The sequence below is a fragment of the Bos grunniens genome, chromosome 2 (assembly GCF_055505025.1).
Source record: "Bos grunniens cultivar Pamir isolate PY7600 chromosome 2, Bosgru_T2T1.0, whole genome shotgun sequence".
In the NCBI taxonomy this organism is placed as follows: domain Eukaryota; kingdom Metazoa; phylum Chordata; class Mammalia; order Artiodactyla; family Bovidae; genus Bos; species Bos grunniens.
This window is the reverse complement of record NC_141166.1, coordinates 46896007-46919086: the sequence shown is the minus strand read 5'-3', so window position 1 is coordinate 46919086 and position 23080 is coordinate 46896007. Positions and strand designations below refer to the sequence as shown.

Genomic DNA, 23080 nt, shown 5'->3' with positions numbered 1-23080 from the left:
CATCACCTCCACTAGCTTTGTTTGTAGTGATGCTTCCTAAGGCCCACTTGACTTCTCATTCCAGGATGTCTGGCTCTAGGTGAGTGATCATCCCATCGTGATTATCTGGGTCGTGAAGATCTTTTTTGTATTGTCCTTCTGTGCATTCTTGCTTCCTCTTCTTAATATCTTTTGCTTCTGTTAGGTCCATACCATTTCTGTGTTTATTGTGCCCGTCTTTGCATGAAATGTTCCTTTGGTATCTCTCATTTTCTTGAAGAGATCTCTAGTCTTTCCCATTCTATTGTTTTCCTCTATTTCTTTGCATTGATCACTGAGGAAGGCTTTCTTATCTCTCCTTGCTATTCTTTGGAACTCTGTATTCAGATGTTTATATCTTTCCTTTTCTCCTTTGCATTTAGCTTCTCTTCTTTTCTCAGCTATTTGTAAGGCCTCCTGAGACAACTGTTTTGCTTTTTTGCATTTCTTTTTCTTGGGGATGGTCTTGATTACTGCCTCCTGTACAAAATCATGAACCTCCATCCATAGTTCTTCAGGCACTCTGTCTGTCAAATCTAATCCCTTGAATCTATTTCTCAGTTCCACTGTATAATTGTAAGGGATTTGATTTAGGTCATACCTGCATGGTCTAGTAGTTTTCCCCTACTTTCCTCAATTTAATTCTGAATTTGGCAATAAGGAATTCATTATCTGAGCCACAGTCAGCTCCTGGTCTTGTTTTTGCTGACTATATAGAGCTTCTCCATCTTTGGCTGCAAAGAATATAATCAATCTGATTTTGGTATTGACCATCTGGTGATGTGCATATGTAGAGTCTTCTCTTGTGTTGTTGGATGAGGGTGTTTGCTATGACCAGTGCATTCTTTTGGCAAAACTCTGTTAGCCTTTGTCCTGCTTCATTCTGTACTCCAAGGCCAAATTTGCCTGTTATTCCAAGTATTTCTTGACTTTCTACTTTTGCATTCCTGTCCCTTATAATGATGAGGACATCTTTTTTGTGTGTGTTAGTTCTAGAAGTTCTTGTAGGTCTTCATAGAACTGTTCAGCTTCTTCAGCATTACTGGTTGGGGCATAGACATGGATTAATGTGATACTGAATGGTTTGCCTTGGAAATGAAGAGAGATCATTCTGTCATTATTGAGGTTACTTCCAAGTACTGCATTTTGGACTCTTTTGTTGACTGTGATGGCTACTCCATTTCTTCTAAGGGATACAATATATTACTTTCCAGTATACAACACAGTGATTTGACATTTATATACATTATAAGCTAATAAAAATCTAGTAACCATTTGTCACATGCAAAGTTATTACAATGTTATTGAGAATATTCCCTATGCTATACATTATATCTCTATGATAGTTATTTTATAACTGGAAATTTGTACCTCTTGATCCTCTTCACATATTTTGCCCAAGTTTTTACCCCTCTCTGGAAACCACTTTGTTCTCTGTATCTATGAATCTGTTTCTGTTTTGTCTTGTTTGTTCATTTGCTTTTTTTTTTTTTTAATTTTAAAAAGTCATTATTAAGGTTTTTGTTGAAAATAACTCACATTCAAAAGGAAAGGCCAATATGGTGTGTTATCAGAATAGAGTAAATCAGAGTTGATTGGCTGGTTAAAAAGTTGAAAGGAAACTGAGTTTTAAGAGAGTGTAAATAACTAAAATATTTTAAAATGTTATATTAAAATTAGAAATTTTATACTAAAGATATACTAGAATATACTGGAATGTTTGCAAAAATGAAAAAGGGTGCTTTGTTTTTTAGATTCCACATATAAGGGAAATCATACTGCCTTTCTCTGACTTATTTCACTTGGCGTAACAGTCTCTAGGTCCATTCATAGTATTGCAAATGGCAAGATTTCATTCTTTTTTGTGACTCAGTAATATTCCATTATATCCCTCTTAACAACATTCTTTACTAAAATTTCCCTTGGGTTTTGGAATCAGTTGGGTCTGATTTTGCACAGGAAATCTGCTTATCATCTGTGGGACCCCAATAAATGTACTTTCACTTGTATGAGTGAAAGCTTCCTCATCTGCAAAATGGGGAAAAAATTCATGCCTCCTCACTGGGCTCTCAGACACGTGAAATGAGACCATGTCAGGAAAGTTCTCAGCACACTGCCTTGCATACATTAGGGTTTCAAAAACTGGAAACTGAGTTTAGGAACATTATGAAAAAGGTATTCTGTTTACAGAAGCTTTTATTTCTAAATTTGTGGGAGAATAGTCTTTTTAAAAAAATATGTGTTAAATTAAATTATGTTCATTGTAAAGAAAATAACACAGAAAAGCCTAACTAAGTAAAAATAACCCCAAATACTAGCATCTAGAGATGACCACTGAAAATATTTTGGTGAGTGCCCTCTAGAATTCTCTCTAGCCTAGAGAAACAGATGCATAATTTTCCATAAATGAAAGCAAATTCTACTTACATCCTAGATATGCCTTTTTAAACACATAGTCGGTAACTATATACATATACAGTCATAGAATTATTTTTAAACTTAAGTTTACTGTGGAGAAATTTTTAAAATGTACAGAAGTAGACAAAAGAGTACAGTGAGCTCACACGTATTGTCACCTAGCTACAATAACTAGCAATTTATGGCTAGTCTCTTCCATCTTAGCTCACCTTTTTAAAAATTGGAGAATAACAGCTTTACAATGTTGTGCTGGTTTCTGCTGTACAACATGAATCACCCTCCCTCTTGAGACTCCCTCCCCTCCCCCAGCTCCCCCCCCCCACCAGGTCATCACAGAGCACTGAACTGAGTTAACCCACTTTTCTAACACTAGATTATTTTAGAGCAAATTTAAAGCAAATCTATACTTTTAATTATTTAAAACAAACCTTTTAAACAAGACTGAGGACTTCCTTGGTGGTCCAATGGTTAAGAATCTGCCTGCCAAAGCAGGGGACACAGGTTTCATCCCTGGTCCAGGAAGATTCCATGTGCTGCAGGGCAACTGAGCCCACGTGCCACAACTACTGAGCCCTCACACCCTGGGACCCACGCTGCACAGCAAGAGAGCAGCCCCCGCTCACTGCAGCTCGAGAAAGCCCACATCAGCAACAAAGACCCAAGCAAACCAAAAACAAACAAACAAACAAAAGCCTGAAATTTGTTTCTATATTATCATGACTTTGTAAATTTCTCTTTTATGAATGTACCCATTTATATTTTTAGCTAGTTTTGTATTAATAAACATTTGCTTGTTTCCTTTTTTCCCGATGATGAGCAATGACTTGGTGCATATTCTTTTGCTCTTAAAAAGTAAAGGCCTCCAAATACCCATGGGAATGATACTCCAAATTATTAACAACCAGTAAGACAAGGCTATGGAACAAGCAGAATAGTTGAGGGTTATGGGGTGGAACAGGGTGATAGAGGACCCCACTCCCATCCCCACACCAGGTAGTAACCACTCACTGAATCCTGAGGAAGTCTGGGGGTGCCAGGAGAATTGTGGAGGTAACCAAGGAGGCAGGCATGACATTTGAGGGGCTTGAACAATGTATATGCACAGCCAGTATGGCAGTATTTTTATATTTCAATAACTGTGCATACAAGCTAAATGTCAGCCCTCTGCCTTCATATTCCCCCAAGAGGGAATCACTGTTAACAGCTTTTTGGGTATCTTTCCAGAAATATTCTATAATATTTAAAAAGTTTTTACATAAACAAGAACACACTTTACACACTACACCATGCCTTGCCTTTTTTGGTGTATGTATATCTGGACTTTCCAGGTGGCTCAGTGGTAAAGAATCTGTCTGCCAGGCAGGAAACTCAAGTTTGATCCCTGGGTTAGGAAGATCCCCTGGAGAAGGAAATGGCAACCCACTCTAGTATTCTTGCCTGGGAAATCCCACGGACAGACGAGCTTGGCAAGCTACAAATCCAAGGGGTCACAAAACAGTTGGACACGACTTGGCAACTAAACAACAGGATATCTAATAGATATTTCCATATCAACATGGATAGATCTAACGCATACACAGTGGCTAGATGTGCGTTTTATGGCTCTAAGACTATAGGGGTGTGTGTGTGTGTGTGTTTTAGAATCTTGCTCCTCATTCTTTTCCTATCCTATATCTCTTTCTGATGATTTTACCCAAGACTTAGTGGACTGAATGTGCCAGTTGGTGACCCTGTAGTCACCAGTGAGCAGCTGAGCCTCCAGAAAGGTCACTGGTTAGCATTAACAATCAGAAGAAAAAAAATTTTATGAAACATCTTTTCAAAGAGCTTACCTTGGACTTCCCAAAGATTTGTTTTCCCCATGTAGTTTCTTTTCAATTCAAGAGGCTTAAAGTCACCATAAGGTTAGATAAACTCTTTTCATCAATGCAAAATCAGAATTAATTTTAGGTCAAATCTGGAGGGTTCCAGGATGCGAGACTGTAGTGGTCATTCCAAGTGATTGAAATGCCAGAGCAGAAAATCCACAGTTTTCCAGGGAATCCAGTCAAAATCTTTCACAAAGGCTGACCTGGCATGAGCATGAATTTCCCTTCTGAAGACAACCCAGTTTGAGTCTTTTAGTGTTGGAATGTAAGTCAAACTAGAGGAGAGAGTCACCCCTTCACTGGGACTCTCTTGTGAGAGTTAGAGTTGTGAGATTTTTCCTTAGCAGATGTTGGGGGAAGGTTTGTTTCTTTTATTGCTATGGAAACAGAACGGCAGCATCTCATTGGCTCAGGCCCTCAGCTCTTAAGAGAGAAGGCTGGAGAAGCAGCCATTAAAAAATTCTCCAAGACGTGAGACAAGATATGTTTAAGACATACTACCAGAGGAAACAGAATTAAGTAGCACTCCTAGGCTTAGTAGGCTGTGGCAGGATCTGTGCTGGGTTTTAGATTCTTATCATTTGCTCACAGAAACCTAAAACTCTAAAGCAGGCACTTTCTTCCTTGAATTTCAGGCTTTGAAATCTGTTAAAGTGCCAGTCCTCCGGGGCAGGAGACCTTTTCAGTTACCAAGAAGCTCAGATTTTTTCCCGGAAAGAAAACTGCTTTTACTCATTACACAAAAAAAGAAGCTTGTTTATCAAAGACCAGTAGCTTTTATTTTTATTCTACTGCACCTCACTGTATTTTACACATTTTATTTAAAAAATTGCATGAAATAATACCCTTATTACATACTATTTTATCTTTCTTTTTAAAATAATTTAAAATTTTTACTTATGTTTAAAAATTATTTTAAAAATTTATTTTATGTTGGAGCAGAATTGATTAAGAATGTTGTGTTAGTTTCAGGTGTAGAGCAAAGTAATTTAGTTATACATATACATATGTCTATTCTTTTTCAAATTCTTTTCCTATTTATGTTACTACAGAATATTGAGCAGAGCTCCCTGCGTTATACAGTAGGTCCTTGTTGTCTATTTTAAATGCAGTAGTGTGTACATGTTAAGACCAAACTCCCAATCTATTCCTTCTTTTAACTATTTTTAACAATTCTTCTAGTTAAAATGAAAGCTGATTATAAATCCACCTTATTGATTTCATGATTTGCTGATGAGTCATACGCCAAAGTTTTTAAAACATTGCTATAAGTTCATCCATTCATTCTACTCCATCAGTTCAGTTCAGTTCAGTCACTCAGTAGTGTCCGACTCTTTGCGACCCCATGGACTACAGCATGCCAGGCTTCCCTGTCCATCACCAACTCCTGGAGCTTGCTTAAATTCATGTCTATCGAGTCGGTGATGCCATCCAACCATCCCGTCCTCTGTCGTCCCCTTCTTCTCCTGCCTTCAATCTTTCCCAGCATCAGGGCCTTTTCCAATGAGTCAGTTCTTTGCATCAGGTAGCCAAAGTTTCAGCTTCAACATCAGTCCTTCCAATGAATATTCAGGACTGATTACCTTTAGGATGGACTGGTTGGATCTCCTTGCTGTCCAAGGGACTCTCAAGAGTCTTCTCCAACACCACAGTTCAAAAGCATCAATTCTTCGGCACTCAGCTTTCTTTATAGTCCAAACTCACATCCATACATGACTACTGGAAAAACTATAGCTTTGACTAGAAGGAACTTTGTCAGCAAAGTAATCTCTCTGCCCTATAATATACTGTCTAGGTTGGTCATAGCTTTTCTTTCAAGGAGCAAGCGTCTTTTAATTTCACACATGCAGTCACCATCTGCAGAGATTTTGAAGCACCAGAAAATAAAGTCTTTCACTGTTTCCATTGTTTCACCATCTATTTGCCATGCAATGATGGGACCAGATGCCATGATCTTAGTTTTCTGAATGTTGAGCTTTAAGCCTGGTTTTTCACTCACTTCTTTCACTTTCATCAAGAGGCTCTTTAGTTTTTCTTCACTTTCTGCCATAAGGGTGGTGTCATCTGCATATCTGAGGTTATTGATATTTCTCCCAACAATCTTGATTCCAGCTTGCGCTTCATCCAGCCTAGCGTTTCTCATGATGTACTCTGCATAGAAGTTAAATAAGCAGGGTGACAACATACAGCCTTGACGTACTGCTTTCCACATTTGGAACCAGTCTGTTGTTCCACGTCCAGTTCTAACTGTTGCTTCTTGACCTGCATACAGATTTCTCAAGAGGCAGGTCAGGTGATCTGGTATTCCCATCTCTTGAAGAATTTTCAGTTTGTTGTGATCCACATAGTCAAAAGCTTTGGTGTAGTCAATAAAGCAGAAGTAGATACTTTACTGGAACTCTCTTGCTTATGTGATGATCCAGCGGATGTTGGCAATTTGATCTTTGGTTCCTCTGCTTTTTCTAAAAACCAGCTTGAACATCTGGAAGTTCATGGTTCACATATTGTTGAAGCCTGGCTTGGAGAATTTTGAGCATTACTTTGCTAGCCTGTGAGATGAGTGCAATTATGCAGTAGTTTAAACATACCTTGGCATTGCCTTTTCTTTGGGATTGGAATGAAAACTGACCTTTTCCAGTCCTGTGGCCACAGATGAATTTTTCAAATTTGCTAGCATATTGAGTGCAGCACTTTCACAGCATCATCTTTTCGTATTTGAAATAGCTCAACTGGAATTCCATCACCTCCACTAGCTTTGTTTGTAGTGATGCTTCCTAAGGCTCACTTGACTTTGCATTCCAGGATGTCTGGCTGTAGATAAGTGATCACACTATCGTGGTTATCCGGGTCATGAAGATCTTTTTTGTATAGTTCTTCTGTGTATTCTTGTCACCTATTTTTAATATCTTCTGCTTCTGTTAGGCCAATATCATTCTGTCCTTTATTGTGCTCATCTTTGTATGAAATGTTTCCTTGGTATCTCTCATTTTCTTGAAGAGATCTCTAGTTTTCCCCATTCTATTGTTTTCCTCTATTTCTTTGCATTGATCGCTGAGGAAGGATTGCTTATCTCTCCTTGCTATTCTTTGGAACTTTGCATTCAAATGGGTATATCTTTCCTTTTCTCCTTTGCATTTAACTTCTCTTCTTTTCTCAGCTAGGCAATGGCACCCTACTCTAGTACTCTTGCCTGGAGAATCACAGGGTGGAGGAGCCTGGTAGCCTGCAGTCCATGGGGTTGCTAAGAGTCGGACAGGACTGAGCGACTTCACTGTCACTTTTCACTTTCATGCATTGAAGAAGGAAATGGCAACCCACTCCAGTGTTCTTGCCTGGAGAATCCCAGGGACAGGGGAGCCTGGTGGGCTGCCGTCTATGGGGTCGCACAGAGTCAGACATAACTGAAGTGACTTAGCAGCAGCAGCAGCTTTTCTCAGCTATTTGTAAGGCCTCCTCAGACAGCTATTATGCTTTTTTGCATTTCTTTTTCTTAGGGATGGTCTTGATTACTGCTTCCTGTACAATATCATGAACCTCTGTCCATAGTTATTCAGGCATTCTGTCTATCAGATCTAATCCCTTGAATCTATTTCTCACTTCTACTGTATAATCATAAGGGATTTGATTTAGGTCATACATGCACGGTCTAGTGGTTTTCCCTACTTTCTTCAATTTAAGTCTGAATTTGGCCATAAGGAGTGCATGATCTCAGCTACAGTCAGCTCCGGGTCTTGTTTTTGCTGACTTTATAGAACTTCTCCATCTTTGGCTACAAAGAATATAATCAATCTGATTTCGGTATTGATCATCTGGTGATGTGCATGTGTAGTCTTCTCTTGTATTGTTAGAAGAGGGTGTTTGCTCTGACCAGTGTGTTATTTTGGCAAAACTCTGTTAGCTTTTGCCCTGCTTCGTTTAGTACTCCAAGATCAATTTGCCTGTTACTCCTTGACTCTTACTCCTTACTCCTGTTACTCCCTGGTATCTCTTGACTTCCTACTTTTGCATTCCAGCCCCCTATCATGAAAAGGACATCTCTTTTGGGTGTTAGTTCTAGAAGGTCTTCATAGAACTGTTCAACTTCAGCTTCTTCAGCATTACTGGTTGGAGCATAGACTTGGATTACTGTGATACTGAAAGGTTTGTGTTGAAAATGAACAGAGATCATTCTGTCATTTTTGAGATTGCATTCAAGTACTGCATTTCAGACTCTTTTGTGGACTATGAGGGTTACTCCATTTCTTCTAAGGGATTCTTGCCCACAGTAGTAGATATAATGGTCATCTGAGTTAAATTCACCCATTCCAGTCCATTTTAGTTCACTGATTCCTAAAATGTTGATGTTCACTCTTGCCCTCTCCTGTTAACCGCTTCCAATTTACCTTGATTCATGGACCTAACACCCAGGTTCCAATGCAATATTTTTCTTTACAGCATCACACTTTATTTCCATCACCAGTCAGATCCACAACTGGGTGTTGTTTTAGCTTTGACTCCATCTCTTCATTCTTTCTTGAGTTATTTCTCCACTCTTCTCCAATAGCATATTGGGGACCTACCCACCTGGGGAGTTCATCTTTCAGTGTACTATCTTTTTGCCTTTTGTACTATTCATGGGGTTCTGAAGGCAAGAATACTTGCCGTTTCCTTCTCCAGTGGACCATGTCTTGTCACAACTCTCCATCGTGACCTGTCTGTCTTGGGTGACCCTACATGACATGGATCATAGTTTCAGTGGGTTAGACAAGGCTGTGGTCCATGTGAGCAGTTTGATTAGTTTTCTTTGATTGTGGTTTTTATTCTGTCTGCCCTCTGATGGATAAGGATAAGAGGCTTATGGAAGCTTCCTGATGGGAGAAACTGACTGAGGGGGAAACTGGGTCTTGTTCTGATGGGCAGAACAAAAGTTAGAGAGGTGATGGAATTTCAGGTGAGCTATTTCAAATTGTAAAAGATGATGGTGTAAAAGTGCTGCACTCAATATGCTAGCAAATTTGGAAAACTCAGCAGTGGCCACAGGACTGGAAAAGGTCAGTTTTCATTCCAATTCCAAAGAATGGCAATGCCAAAGAATGCTCAAACTACTGCACAATTGCAGTCATCTCACAGGCTAGCAAAGTAATGCTCAAAATTCTCCAAGCCAGGCTTCAACAATACATGAGCCATGAACTTTCAGATGTTCAGGCTGGTTTCAGAACAGGCAGAAGAACCAGAGATCAAATTACCAACATCTGCTGGATCATCTAAAAAAAGCAAGAGAGTTCCAGAAACACATCTATTTCTGTTGTATTGACTATGCCAAAGCCTTGACTGTGTGGATCACAAGAAACTGTGGAAAATTCTGAAAGAGATGGGAATACCAGACTACCTGACCTGCTTCTTGAGAAACCTGTATGCAGGTCAGGAAGCAACAGTTAGAACTGGACATGGAACAACAGACTGCTTCCAAATAGGAAAAGGAGTACGTCAAGGCTGTATGTTGTCACCCTGCTTATTTAACTTCTATGCAGAGTACATCATGAGAAATGCTGGGCTGGAAGAAGCACAAGCTGGAATCAAGATTGCTGGGAGAAATATCAATAACCTCAGATATGCAGATGACACCACCCTTATGGCAGAAAGTGAAGAAAAACTAAAGAGCCTCTTGATGAAAGTGAAAAAGTTGGCTTAAAGCTCAACATTCAGAAAACTAAGATCACGGCATCTGGTCCCATCATTTCATGGCAAACAGATGGGGAAACAGTGGAAACAGTGGCTGACTATTTTTATGGGCTCCAAAATCACTGCAGATGGTGACTGTAGCCATGAAATTAAAAGATCCTTACTGGTTGGAAGAAAAGTTATGGCCAACCTAGACAGCATATTAAAAAGCAGAGACTTTACTTTGTCAAGAATGGTCCATCTAGTCAAGGCTATGGTTTTTCCAGTAGTCATATATGGATGTGAGAGGTGGACTATAAAGAAAGCTGAATGCCCAAGAATTGATATTTTGAACTGTGGTGTCGGAGAAGACTCTTGAGAGTCCCTTGGACAGCAAGGAGATTCAAACAGTCCATCCTAAAGGAAATCAATCCTGAATATTCACTGGAAAGACTGATATTGAAGCTGAAACTCCAATACTTTGGTCACCTGATGCATAGAGCTGACTCATTTGAAAAGATTCCGATGGTGGGAAAGATCGAAGGCAGATGGAGAAGAGGATGACAGAGGATGAGATGGTTGGACGGCATCACTGACTCAATGGGCATGAGTTTGAGTAAACTCTGGGAGTTGGTGATGGACAGGGAGGTCTGGTGTACTGCAATTCATGGGGTTGCAGAGTCGGACACGACTGAGCGACTGAACTGAACTGAACTGAGTGACTGAACTGAAGTGAACTGAACTGATGGGTGAGGACATGCTCAGTGAATCTTTAATCCAATTTTCTGTTGATGGGCAGTGCTCTGTTCCCTCCCTGTTGTTTGACCTGAGGCCAAACTATGGTGGGGGTAATGAAGATAATGGCGACCTCCTTCCAAAGGTCCCATGCATGCACTGCTGCACTCAGTGCCCCAATCCTGCAGCAGGCCACTGCTGACTCACGCCTCTGCCGGAGACTCCTGGACCTTCATGGACAAGTCTGGGTCAGTATCTTGTGGGGTCACTGCTCTTTTCTCCTGGGTCCTGGTATGCACCTCCAAGAGTCTATTTCTCCAGTCCTGTGTAAATTCTGTCAGCTGTATGGTGGAGTTAATGGCGACCTCCTCCAAGAGGGCTTATTCCATTCCCAGGTCTGCCGCACCCAGAGCCCCTGCCCTTGTGGCAGGGCACTGCTGACCCATACCTCTGCAGGAGACACTCAAACACTCAAAGGCAGGTCTGGCTCAATCTCCATGGGGTCTCCTGGTGCACACAAGATTTTGTTTAAGCCCTCTGAGTGTCTCTGGTGGGTATGGGGTTTGATTCTAAATGCAATTTTGCCCCTCCTACCATCTTGCTGAGGCTTCTCCTTTGCCCTTGGATATGGGATATCTTTTTTTTTTTTGGTGGGATCCAACATTTTCCTGTCAATGGTTGTTCAGCAGCAACTTGTAATTTTGGAGTTCTCACAGGAGAAGATGAGGGCATGTCCTTCTACTCCACCATCTTGTACTTACTATCTATTGTGTGCCAGGCACTGTTGTGAGGTGTGGAAGATACTTCAGTTCCCCTGATCCAAAGAGCTTAGAGACTAGTATGGAAACAGACAATTAATAAATTCAATAAAAGCACAATGAAGCTTTTGTTGAGGGCCTTACCCCATGTCCTGGGAGTGGATAGAAAAGATCCCTTTCTAATTTAATGAGTCAGGCAATAGTTTTAACTAGAGAAAGAATTTAACTAGCTTTGTATATTAGAAAGATAAGTTTGACTGCAGTGTAGACAAACAATTGGAGGGGCCATGGGAGGAAAACCAGTTAGGAGTCTGTGGCAGTGGCCAAATGAGACCCAACAGTGGCCTCAACTAGGGAGAAGCAGTGGAGATGGAGAGAAAGAGGACACTATAGGGCTTGGTGACTGAAGGAGAAGGAGGAGGCGGTGATGATTCCTGGGTCTCTAGCTCAAGCAATTGAGTAGGTGGTGGGGTCATTTATCGAGATGGGAAAGTCTGAGGAACAAACAAGTTCAGGGAAAAAGGTCATGATTTCTTAGATTATTGAGTCTGAGGTGCCAGGAAGACATCCAAGTGGTGAGGTCTGTTACAGAGTTTGTTACATGTTTGGGGTGTTCAAAAGAAGAGTCTGGGCCAGAAACACTAGGAGTCTTCAAAGTAGATCATATTTTAAGCCAAGGTGGTGGATGAGATCATACAGGGAAAGGGTGTGTGTAAGAAGAGAAGAGGGTCTAGAACAGAGCCCTGAGAAACAATATTTATGACAGCATTTCTCAAACTGTGGGCCATGTATTAGTTAAAATATGTACAACTATCATGTGAATGATTGTGGCTTAAATCAAAGATGTTCATTAATTTCATGAAATACAAATTCTGTTGGTCATGCTACCAGAGTTGGTGCAGACTCAGAAATATCATTTTAGAACTGGGTTCTTTCCATTTTTCTGTCCTGCCACCCTCAGTGTGGCAGAGGGGAGCCTCATGGTTGCATGATGGCTGCCACGACTCCAAGTACCATGAGCAGACTGGGTGTTGTGTGTGTGTTAGATGCTCATTCATGTCCGACTCTTTGTGACCCTATGGACTGTAGCCCGCCAGGCTCCTCAGTCCATGGGGATTCTCCAGGCAAGAATACTGGGGTGGGTTGCCATTTCCTTCTCCAGGGGATAATCCCAACCCAGGGATCGAACCTGGGACTCCCACATTGCCTGTAGATTCTTTACCATCTGAGCCACCAAGGAAGTCCCAAGATAGGGTGGGGATGACTTCAAAAGCTGAAAGGGAGGGAGAAAAACTACCAAGAGAAAAAGGGGATTGGAGATTTACTTTGAGTCTGTTTATTGGGTGAAAGTTTATATTTAAAGGCTGTCTTACGCCTTTAAATACAGGATTTGGGTCTCGTGTGGAGAGTGGCTAAAAACAAAGACACAAATGAAGTGGGTAAGGAAAACCCCAGCCATTTGTCTGAGGTTCAGCACTGACAACTTTGTGTTTTTTTCCCTCCTTTCCTTTTTTTAGACATAAGGACAACTTTAACAGCTCTAAAACAGCAGAAGGGACAGAAATGAAAGCTTCTAGGAGCTAAGTGTTAACTAGAACTTCTAGGAGCTAAGAGTTAACTGCTCTCTTTTTGGTTGAATTTAGGGAAACTTTGGCATTGCCTAAGAGGCTCTTTCCAAAAGACCCCATAAGGGAATTGAAGCTACTAAAGTTCTCAGCAACTTTCCCTAAAGCAATCTGTCTTAGTATTTGGAATGGAGGTGAAAGAGGCTAGAATACCAACAGTATAACCAAGTATAAGCTGAATAATGGAGAAGGCAATAGCACCCCACTCCAGTACTCTTGCCTGGAAAATCCCATGGTTGGAGGAGCCTGGTAGGCTGCAGTCCATGGGGTCACTAAGAGTCGGACACGACTGAGTGACTTCACTTTCACTTTTCACCTTCATGCATTGGAGAAGGAAATGGCAACCTACACCAGTGTGCTTGCCTGGAGAATCCCAGGGACGGGGAAGCCTGGTGGGCTGCCATCTATGGGGTCGCACAGAGTCGGACATGACTGAAGTGACTTAGCAGCAGCAGCAGCAAGCTGAATAAATGAATGAGAGAAACAGTGACTTAACAATTCACACATCATCAAAACTAGTTTGCACATTGGTTGGGGGAATGGGCACCATCTTCTGTAACACTGCAGACCTCTTGAAGTGGCAAATGTGATCAGCTGGTGATCGTTTATAAGCTTCCTTCCCATTCATGTGGCTGTAAGAGAATACTCCCAGTGTGGAAAAGTCAGTATTACTCTTAAGGAGCTCATCATTATTTTCATTTCTCTTTGATCATTCCTTGTCTTTCAAGATGAATTAAAGGTGCCACGCTAAATCCCAGAGACACATTCAATAGTTTCCGAATGGCCCCTAGCCAGGGAGCCACAGGAATCATGCACAAGCCCGCAGTGCCACTCTCTCACCTACACAGGGAGGCCGCTGTCCTGAGCCCTGGACTTTAGAGGACTCTGTGTATCACAGGTATGCTCAAACACCTAACTTTGTTAAAGAGCACATGGGCACTCGATCTTGAACTCAGTTTTGGGATAGCGGGACCTGCAACCCTAAACATCCATTCTCATCATAAACATCATCAAGGACCCAGGGCAACAGTTTCAGCCATCTCTTGCCCTTTATCTTCAGAACAAAAGATGCCTGTGACCACATGCTATCAATGTTTCTGGGTTGTTCTGCTGCTAAGGTCAGAGACCCTGCTTTGGAATGCAGAAAGGACTAGGGCAAGAGCAGTGAGGTGAGAGGAAAGGGAACTTGTTCAAAAACTCTTAGAAAGCTTGAATGCTTGGATTCACCCATAATGAGATACTGTTTCCCAGTGACACTGAGCATTCATTTTTGCTTCATGTTTTCATTTGTAACTCCACAGGTGCTCATATATCGGAGTGGTACTTGACAGGAACTACATATTGTGGCTGAAGAGCATTTTGCAGTATGGGTCCTGATTATCTGTAAATATGTTTAGGTATAAAGATCTAGATGGAATGCAAATGAATCATGGTGTGAATTGTTCACATTATTGTATGAATTTTGTGGTTGCTTTGAGAGATGGTGAAATAGCTGTAAAAGTGGTAGTGAATTAAATGAAATCAAAATACGTTGTAATCTTCTGGCCCATTGTACTGTTTGAATATAATGTGAAATTCTTGCTTTTAAACGATTTTGCTGAGAAGGTAAAAAAAATTAAATTTAACGGAATTAAACTTTTTAACATATTTGACATTTATACTTTTTTCTCTATGGAGAAGGCAATGGCACCCCACTCCAGTACTCTTGCCTGGAAAATCCCATGGACGGAGGAGCCTGGTAGGCTGCAGTCCATGGGGTCGCTAAGAGTCGGACACGACTGAGCGACTTCACTTTCACTTTTCACTTTCATGCATTGGAGAAGGAAATGGCAACCCACTCCAGTGTTCTTGCCTGGAGAATCCCAGGGACGGGGGAGCCTGGTGGGCCGTCATCTCTGGGGTCACACAGAGTCAGACATGACGGAAGCGACTTAGCAGTAGCAGCATACTTTTTTCTCTAACTTCTCACATTACCTTTGATGTGCTTCACTCATGCTTTCTTACCCTAAAGAATAAAGCACTTCATGCCTGACAGTTGTGTTTTGGCATCTTTGGCAAAACTGCCCAGCATTTTTTCATTAAAAAAAAATTTGGGGGGGCATTTTAGCCTTACTTCATAAAAACTAATGAAAAAAAGAAAAACCAATACTAGCATAACTCAAACATATAATAAAAACAGAAACGAAAGGCAACAGCATGCTGAAAGTCTCAAATCTTTAGCCTTATTTCATCAGGTTTTTGAACTTCAAACACATGCACTGATAATCATTTGTGAAAGAAAACACAATCAAAGATGCTTGGAACATCACTAAATTATATATCAAAGAAGTGGGGACTCATTTCTCACAAAATGCTCATGTGAGCTTTAAAAAAATATAGCAGTTAAAATGTGACAGAGAAAAAAGAACATCAAAGAATCTTTTCTATTAAAATCCAACAATTTTCAATTTTTATTTCTTGGAAACAGTTTCTAAATAGTTAAGTATCAGTAGTCAGTTGTGGACCATCAGAAATGAATTGCTTCATACTTCCTGAGTCTTAAAGATCTGCATATCAACAACTTTAGGTTTTATTTTTTTGTTGCTGATGCTTTGCTGAGGAAACAATATGGTTATTCTATTTTAAAAACCTAAGAAAATACAGTGATATCTGTTTACTACTCATGACTATTGTTGGTTTGGCAAATAGAGCTTGTTCTCAGTACCCAAAACAACATAACAGAAAGGAAAGACTTTATGCAGGATTATCTGTGAAAAGAACTGGGACAAAACCACAGAAAGACAAAGGAAAATTTAAGAAGATACTCATGTTTATTATCTGATTTACATTCAACAAAGCAAAGGTAGGTGCACAAAGAGCCGTTTGACAAAGTCAAGCCCCAGATATCATACTACAGTATCTCGCCGGCAGCCACAGAGGGCCCCACGTCACTCCCTGATAGCTGTGAAGGCAAAGCGGCCACTCAGTGTCGACTCTGCTGTGCTGCGCTCAGGGTACAGGCTTGCGGGCATCCAACATCAGAGGAGTGGGCCACTGAACACCAGGAGCTCTGGTTCCAGATGTCAAGAGTCAATGTTTGAACAAGTACTAGTTAAGTACCAGAAAAAAATAACAGGCTTTGAATACTGTATAAAAATACACCTTTTCTAGAGAACAGGCTCTTGTGAGCTGCCGATAACATGCCTCCCTTTGTCAAAGTCTGTTTATTCAGGTCAAATCAAGGACATAGAGTACAAAATTTTTTTTAAAAACTACTTTAACAATGGTCATTAACTTTTTTCCAAGACCCATGGGTAAAGCTATTTACATAAGATTTGGGATCATGATAATTCTGGAGAACTTTTAATTCTGAATTCACAGGGAAGGTATCCCTCCTAGCAACAGGATACTCAGAAATACCTGAGGTATAATCATTGAGAGCCTTCAGAAGAAAAAACAAAGATTGGTGTTTTCCAAACTGGCATTAAAGTACCTACACAGTGGATACAAGAAAATTAAAATGTGAACAGTGCTAAAGCATAACAGATAAATTAAGAAAGAACTTGCTACAAGGCTCCAGTTCTTACTATCCTTTGCACACTATTTCATTATAATAGAGAGTCTCAGGCAGTATTCAAAAATGATTTTAGATGGAAATTTCAAAAACAACAAAACCCAATTTCAAAACAGGATTCATTTCTAGAGACAAGCAAGCATCAGTTTATAATCCTTGTGTTTCTGGTGGAACAGCAACATCAGTTTAATTTTCAAGAACCAAAGTCTGCTTTTCTTTAATCAGACAGGCTTATTTGGCTGTGAATACGCTCTTGCCCTGCCTCTAAAGCGATCATTTTAGCATCAGTTATTTTACAAATATACTAATTATACATAACATGCCCAAATCTTGCTTAACTTATAGCTGTTTATATAATATACATAAACTCTGATAATTTAACACTTTGTACTACTCTCTGGCCCTACATTTTCCTAGATTCTGATGTTTCTCGGCAACTGGCAATAGGAAGATTACTTTCTTAGAGAATAAATAAAAAGCTTAAAGAATTGTCTAAAATAAGCACTCCAGAGTTACTTTATGAAGTAGAAACTCAAATATTATCATTTAAAATGGGAATATTTTAGAAATTGAAGCATCAGGAATTCTTCTGGTTCACATTCAGGACACTGACATTCACTTACATACCAGCTGGAATCCTTTCTGAACATCTATGTATACAGTCTTCTGACTTCAGAAGGACTGAGCAAGGGGGAGAAAACAGGGAGAGGACACTCTCACTTTTAATTTTGAGAAATTTATTTAGAAAAGTCTTATTAAAAGATCTTTAAAAAGCACAGAAAACCCACACATTTTACTACTGCATGTGTGTTTTGAGCACATGAAGCAGCTCGAGAAGAGAGAAGGCCCTCTTCTGGTCTGTAACAGGTGTACGGATGGGAGCCCCAGGAGCAAAACTCCCATCAAGAATACTTCAGAAAAGGCCTTGCACTTTAAGTCAGAACAAAGGGGCAAAAAATCTGCTAATGAAACACTGAAAAGATCAAGTAACATGCCTCCCGTTTTCAAAAATAACTAGCCCCCTTCTAGCTTCTCTCTATTATGCCTTTTGTGTGATGGCATTTCTTTCTGAACTTCATGGCCGAGATAAAGACCTTGGTCAGCAATACTCAAAAAACAGGTCTGTTTCTTCCTAATTCACAGCCTTGCATCACACCGCTGGAAGCTGAAACCTAATCCCCGAGTTTCACTTTGCCATTTCACATAGTTAAAAACAAAAACAGAATCCCAGAGAAAAAACAAAAGCTTTGACTTTCCCAATGAAAAGTCATTCTCTAATTCTACAGATATTAAGAAAAAGGCAAATGTGTCTTAATTTTATTTTATATTAAAAAACAATCTCAAAGCAAGCACCTGGGTTTTACTTCAGTTTATAATATTAGACTGTGCCTGAGAATTTTTGTGCAAATACATGTCATTCTTCATTAAAAACATGCATAGCATATTTTGGAAAAAGTTTACTTGCAATCAACTTTCCTTACAAAAACCCTTATAGACATAAACACACAACATTCTTAAATTCCTATTGATTGCACTTCTGGTTTAACCTTTCCAGCCTCCAAGGAAATTTGAAAGACATGTAACTATGTTCATACAACTTGGTCATTACATTTATTCAGAATAAATATTCTGAAAACGAGATTCCTTGGTTCCAATGTACCCACACTTCCCTTCTTAAAATAAATCCTTCCTACCCCCATCCCCAACTTACACTGTTTGAGGGGGATATTGTATAAAAATACAAATTAAAAAACTGAACACTTATTAATCACAAGTGCAAAAGGAATGTGGATGACGTTTGGGCTCCCAGGGGTTCAAAGTCCTGAAAACAGAAAGCAAAAAGGGAGTCTCCACTACTCTGATCTTATGAAAAAGGTGAAATTCCTTGTTTGATAATGCAGTGAGCTTACTTTCTGATGGATGTGTAATTTAACCAGACGTTAACAGGGGCCAACATAAAGGCCATATCACTGTTGTCTCAGTAACAGACCGAGTTTACCCCAGCAACCTTCTGGAACAGCTTCTAAAGGCAGTGGTCCAAGCTGCTCCTTCTTCTATCCCATCTCCTAACCTAGGTCCTTCTTGCTTATGCTCACCAGAAGTAAGTGTACTAGGAAGTTCAGTATTTCTGGTGTGTTTCAATATTACTGGATTTATTTTCTAGTCACTTTTTATTTTCAAGACAAGAAAAACCAACTGAAGGACTACATTCAACCTTTTTTCTTTCCCTTGCCTCCAAATACTCATGACCCATTCATTTATACTTTCAAGTTATCAGACAGACCTCATGCTAATCCTGTTTCCATTCGTTCACCCTCCCCTTTCTACATTCACAACCCTTCTGCGACATTCCTTTTCTCTCAGACAAGACTACGTATAAACAGTGCAAATCTTTCGTTCATGTGCTAACTTGATAAGACATCAGTCAACTGCTGAACTTCAATCCTCCTTCAGGATATCCATTTTGGGGGATGATGTGCAAACTGGGGTGCTGAAGCTACCCAACATGACTGGAAGACTCTGATTCCTCCTCAGTCCACTCAGTAAATTGCTCCCTGAATTTAAATAGACAGCAGAGTTTGGTCTTTGAAGACCATTTTCTGCTTTTTGGCTTCTTCCATTTGCCTGGGCCTCGGGGGTCTTTATCACTCTGGCTATCCCCAGTCTCTTCAGCCTGTCCACTAAGTTCATCTTTAACTGGCCAACATCAGGAGGGTTTCGGGATGGTCTCAGGCCATACATCTCTTGGAGGAATGTTTCTGCTGGTCGGGAGGCCAAAAAATTTTCAGAGAGATGCACTCGAGGCTCCATGGGCAAAGGAGAAGGGCAAGGTGAATGAGATGGTGAATTTGGTGGTGTGGAAGGGGTAGACAGGCCTCGAGGGAGAGGCTGGAGGAGGGGGTTCTCTGAAATTGGGCTGTGGTACACTTTAGCGGAGATGCCTCGCTCCTGTAGAAGTTTGGCCAAGCTCACGGTGCTGCTGAAGGTTATGGTGGAATCTCGTCGGTTAGTGATAGATTCACCAACGCTGAGCCTGTAGGACACGGCAGGAGAATTCATTGCTGTGTTTGATGAACTGCTACCACTGCTTGCACAGGATAAGGAAGGGAAGCCAGAGCTTTACAAAGGAAAAAAAAAGCAGGAGGGAGTGTTTAAGAATAAAAAGTAATCCGAAGTGAGCATTTAAGGTAATTACAGTAGTTATCCATAGCATATGTAGAGGAACAGATAACACATCAGTATCTGAGGAATGAAAATTCTGATGTGTTACTTCAAAGATTGGTTATTTGTAATTTAGTCATTAACTTACTGAAACATATTTATTTTCACAGAATATGAAAAAGTTTACTATACTCTTAGATAAATTTATTCTTAAATTTTAACTCTAAAATATGTCACCTGTGGAAATATAACTAAAATTTATGATTAAAAAATCAAAGAAATTTAAATACTGAAGAAAATAAACTTCAGAAATTTTTATTAATATATCCATTGTGTAAAGCAAAATAAACCAAAAGATGATAACCCACAGTTTAACAATTCTTCAACCCTTTAGAAAATACAATATTTCAAAATTAAATCTAAGATGCTCTTTGAAGGAGAAACTTAATTCTTCATAATATTTTAATTATTCTAAATAATTAAATATTTTAAAATTATTTTAATAATTATTCTTCTCTACTTCTAGTTAACATTATCCCTGCAATGTTCTAGGTATCTCTGGAAACTACCATAGATTCTTTTGGGAAGTGGTAGGATAGAAACTATAGCAATATTGCTTATTGTTTTAGCCTATGTAATACATGATTTGGACTGCCCAGAGGTTTCTGCCTTTGCCTTCTGCTTCTGGGAGGTAATCCACGCCATGTTTGCTAGAAGTATGTTTGTTTAGGAAGGAGACTGGCCACACTAGCTAGATCTTGGGGTGGACTTGGCCATAGCCTATAGTTGTAGGGACTGGCCATGCCAGAAAAACTAACCCTGTGATTCAGGGTCGAAGCTTTGGGTCAGTGGACCCGGAGGTGAGTTTTTATATTTATAGTGAGTTATAACTATATGGGTAGTCAATCATGCCTTCCACAGTGAAAGCTCAGTAAAAAATCTGGACCCTGAAGCTTAGGTGAACTTCCCTGGTTGGCAGTACTCTGTGTGACTGTCAAACATCAATTCCAGGAAAGTAATGAACCCTAAGGAAGCTTCATGTGTAGAGTCCTCCCAGACTCTGACCTGTCAGAGTCTCTTCCTTCAGCTAATTTTATCCTGTAACCTTTCCCTGTAATAAATAGTAACCATGTGCACGATAGATTTCAGAGAGTTCTGTGAGTCCTTCTAGAATATCAGTCTAACAAGAGCATGGTTTTGGGAATCTCCTGAACCAGCAGGTGGTATCAGAACAGAGGGCAGTCCTGTACCGAGAACTAGTTCCTCCAGTTGTTCAGTTTGGCTAATTCTCTGTATAGGCTCAGTTGGGTCATTTACTACCTCTCTATCCTTGGACCAGTCACCCAAAGGTTCTATGCCTCACTTTCTTCATTTAGACACTACATACTTGCTCTTTGTCTCCTTGTAAGAGTTATAATCATCAAATGATTATATTCTAAAGGCAAATTATCATAGAACATTAAAATTCTAGGAATTAAAAAGACAGTAATTAAAAAAAGAAATTTAGTAAAATATATTTGAAGAAAGAAGTAAGGATTCCAACTGCTCAGCCCCTCTTACCTGGGGGTAACCTGAGTGATATCAGAGGGATGTAATATCCTACAGGTGGTGAAGGTAAATGTCGAGTTTGTGCAGGACAGACACTTGCCTGGGTTTGAGGTTGCAACTGACGTGGAGAATTTTAGAGAATCAAACACAAAATTGAAAGACTAGGTTAATAATGTAGAAAGTTCATTATTAATAATATGACATTTATCAAGTATCTTTTATACAAAAATTCCACAATCTAGAAATGCAATATACACACTGTAACAGTATCCACTGATCAATACATAGCTGAATCCTTCAATAATCTGAAATTATAATCAAACGGATTTAAAACAGCTTAGAAACAAGGGAAAAACACATTCTGAAAAAAAAAGAATCAAACCATCTAAGAACTAGTCATCAATCTTTCTAGCCAAACTACTCCAGTGGTTCTCAATGTGTGATTTGCACCATGTATTGCCAGGAGAAATATCAATAACCTCACATATGCAGATGACACCACCCTTATGGCAGAAAGTGAGGAGGAACTAAAAAGCCTCTTGATGAAGGTGAAAGAGGAGAGTGAAAAAGTTGGCTTAGAAGTCAACATTCAGAAAACTAAGATCGTGGCATCTGGTCCCATCACTTCATGGGAAATAGATGGGGAAACAGTGGCTGACTTTATTTTTTTGGGCTCCAAAATCACTACAGATGGTGACTGCAGCCATGAAATTAAAGGACACTTACTTCTTGGAAGGAAAGTTATGACCAACTTAGATAGCATATTAAAAAGCAGAGACATTACTTTGCCAACAAAGGTCCATCTAGTCAAGGCTATGGTTTTTCCTGTGGTCATGTATGGATGTGAGAGTTGGACTGTGAAGAAAGCTGAGCACCGAAGAATTGATGCTTTTGAACTGTGGTGTTGGAGAAAACTCTTTCGAGTCCCTTGGACTGCAAGGAGATCCAACCAGTCCATCCTAAAGGAGATCAGTCCTGGGTGTTCATTGGGAGGACTGATGCTGAGGCTGAAACTCCAGTACTTTGGCCACCTCACTCGAAGAGTTGACTCATTGGAAAAGGCCCTGATGCTGGGAGGGATTGGGGGCAGGAGGAGAAGAGGACAACAGAGGATGAGATGGCTGGATGGCATCACCGACTCGACGGACACGAGTTTGGGTAAACTCCGGGAGATGGTGATGGACAGGGAGGCCTGGCGTGCTGCGATTCATGGGGTCTCAAAGAGTCGGAGACGACTGAGTGACTAAACTGAACTGAACTGATGGGATCTACAGGTCAGAACTACTTTCACAGCAACATTAAGATGCTGTCTGTCTTTCCTATTGGGCTGGCGTTTGCACTGCTGATGCAAAGGTGACACTGAATAAAGCTGTGGGCTCCTGAGCACAAAACAGGGCAAAAGCACCAAGTGGTACTAGCATCTCTCACTGCTGTCCAACTATGGTAGCAAAAAAAAGGTCAAATTCACATTAAAATGCCCTTGATGAAGCAGTATAAATTATTAAATCTTGGCCCTTGAATCTTTTTAATATTCTATGTGATGAAATGGGAAGTAAGTATTAAGTACTTCTTTGCAGCATACAGAGATACAATGCTTACATGAAGGAAAAGCACAAGTGCAATTAAGTTTTATCTTTTTTGACAGAACAGCATTTTTACTTAAAAGAACAATTAATACAAAAACTGCAGTTATTCAGATTTGCATATGTGGCAACATTTTTTTTTAACTTTTTATTTTATATTGAGGAATAGCCG

At 40.1% G+C, this 23080-nt stretch overlaps 2 protein-coding genes across 18 annotated transcripts in view; both read right to left on the bottom strand.

Moving 5' to 3' along the window:
* Positions 1–4685, bottom strand: part of FLACC1 (flagellum associated containing coiled-coil domains 1) — a 49092-nt gene extending 44407 nt beyond the window's left edge. For 10 of the 14 annotated variants that reach the window (XR_015144031.1, XR_015144079.1, XM_086346062.1 and 7 more), the window contains exon 1: positions 4269–4683. The gene's annotated coding sequence lies outside the window, so the exon portion shown is untranslated. Of the gene's footprint in view, positions 1–4268 lie in introns of all 14 variants that reach the window. The other 4 variants (XM_086346110.1, XM_086346089.1, XM_086346067.1 and 1 more) reach the window with 2 other exon arrangements.
* Positions 4686–15853: 11168 nt separating this feature from the next.
* The window catches only part of TRAK2 (trafficking kinesin protein 2), a 74759-nt gene continuing 67532 nt past the window's right edge, over positions 15854–23080 (bottom strand). For all 4 annotated transcript variants that reach the window (XM_086345926.1, XM_086345919.1, XM_086345915.1 and 1 more), the window contains 2 exons: positions 21338–21443; positions 15854–19733 (listed from right to left, as the gene is read on the bottom strand). In XM_086345926.1, the coding sequence (XP_086202052.1) occupies positions 19055–19733; positions 21338–21443 (785 nt within the window). In that variant the 3' untranslated portion in view covers positions 15854–19054. The remainder of the gene's footprint in view (positions 19734–21337; positions 21444–23080) is intronic.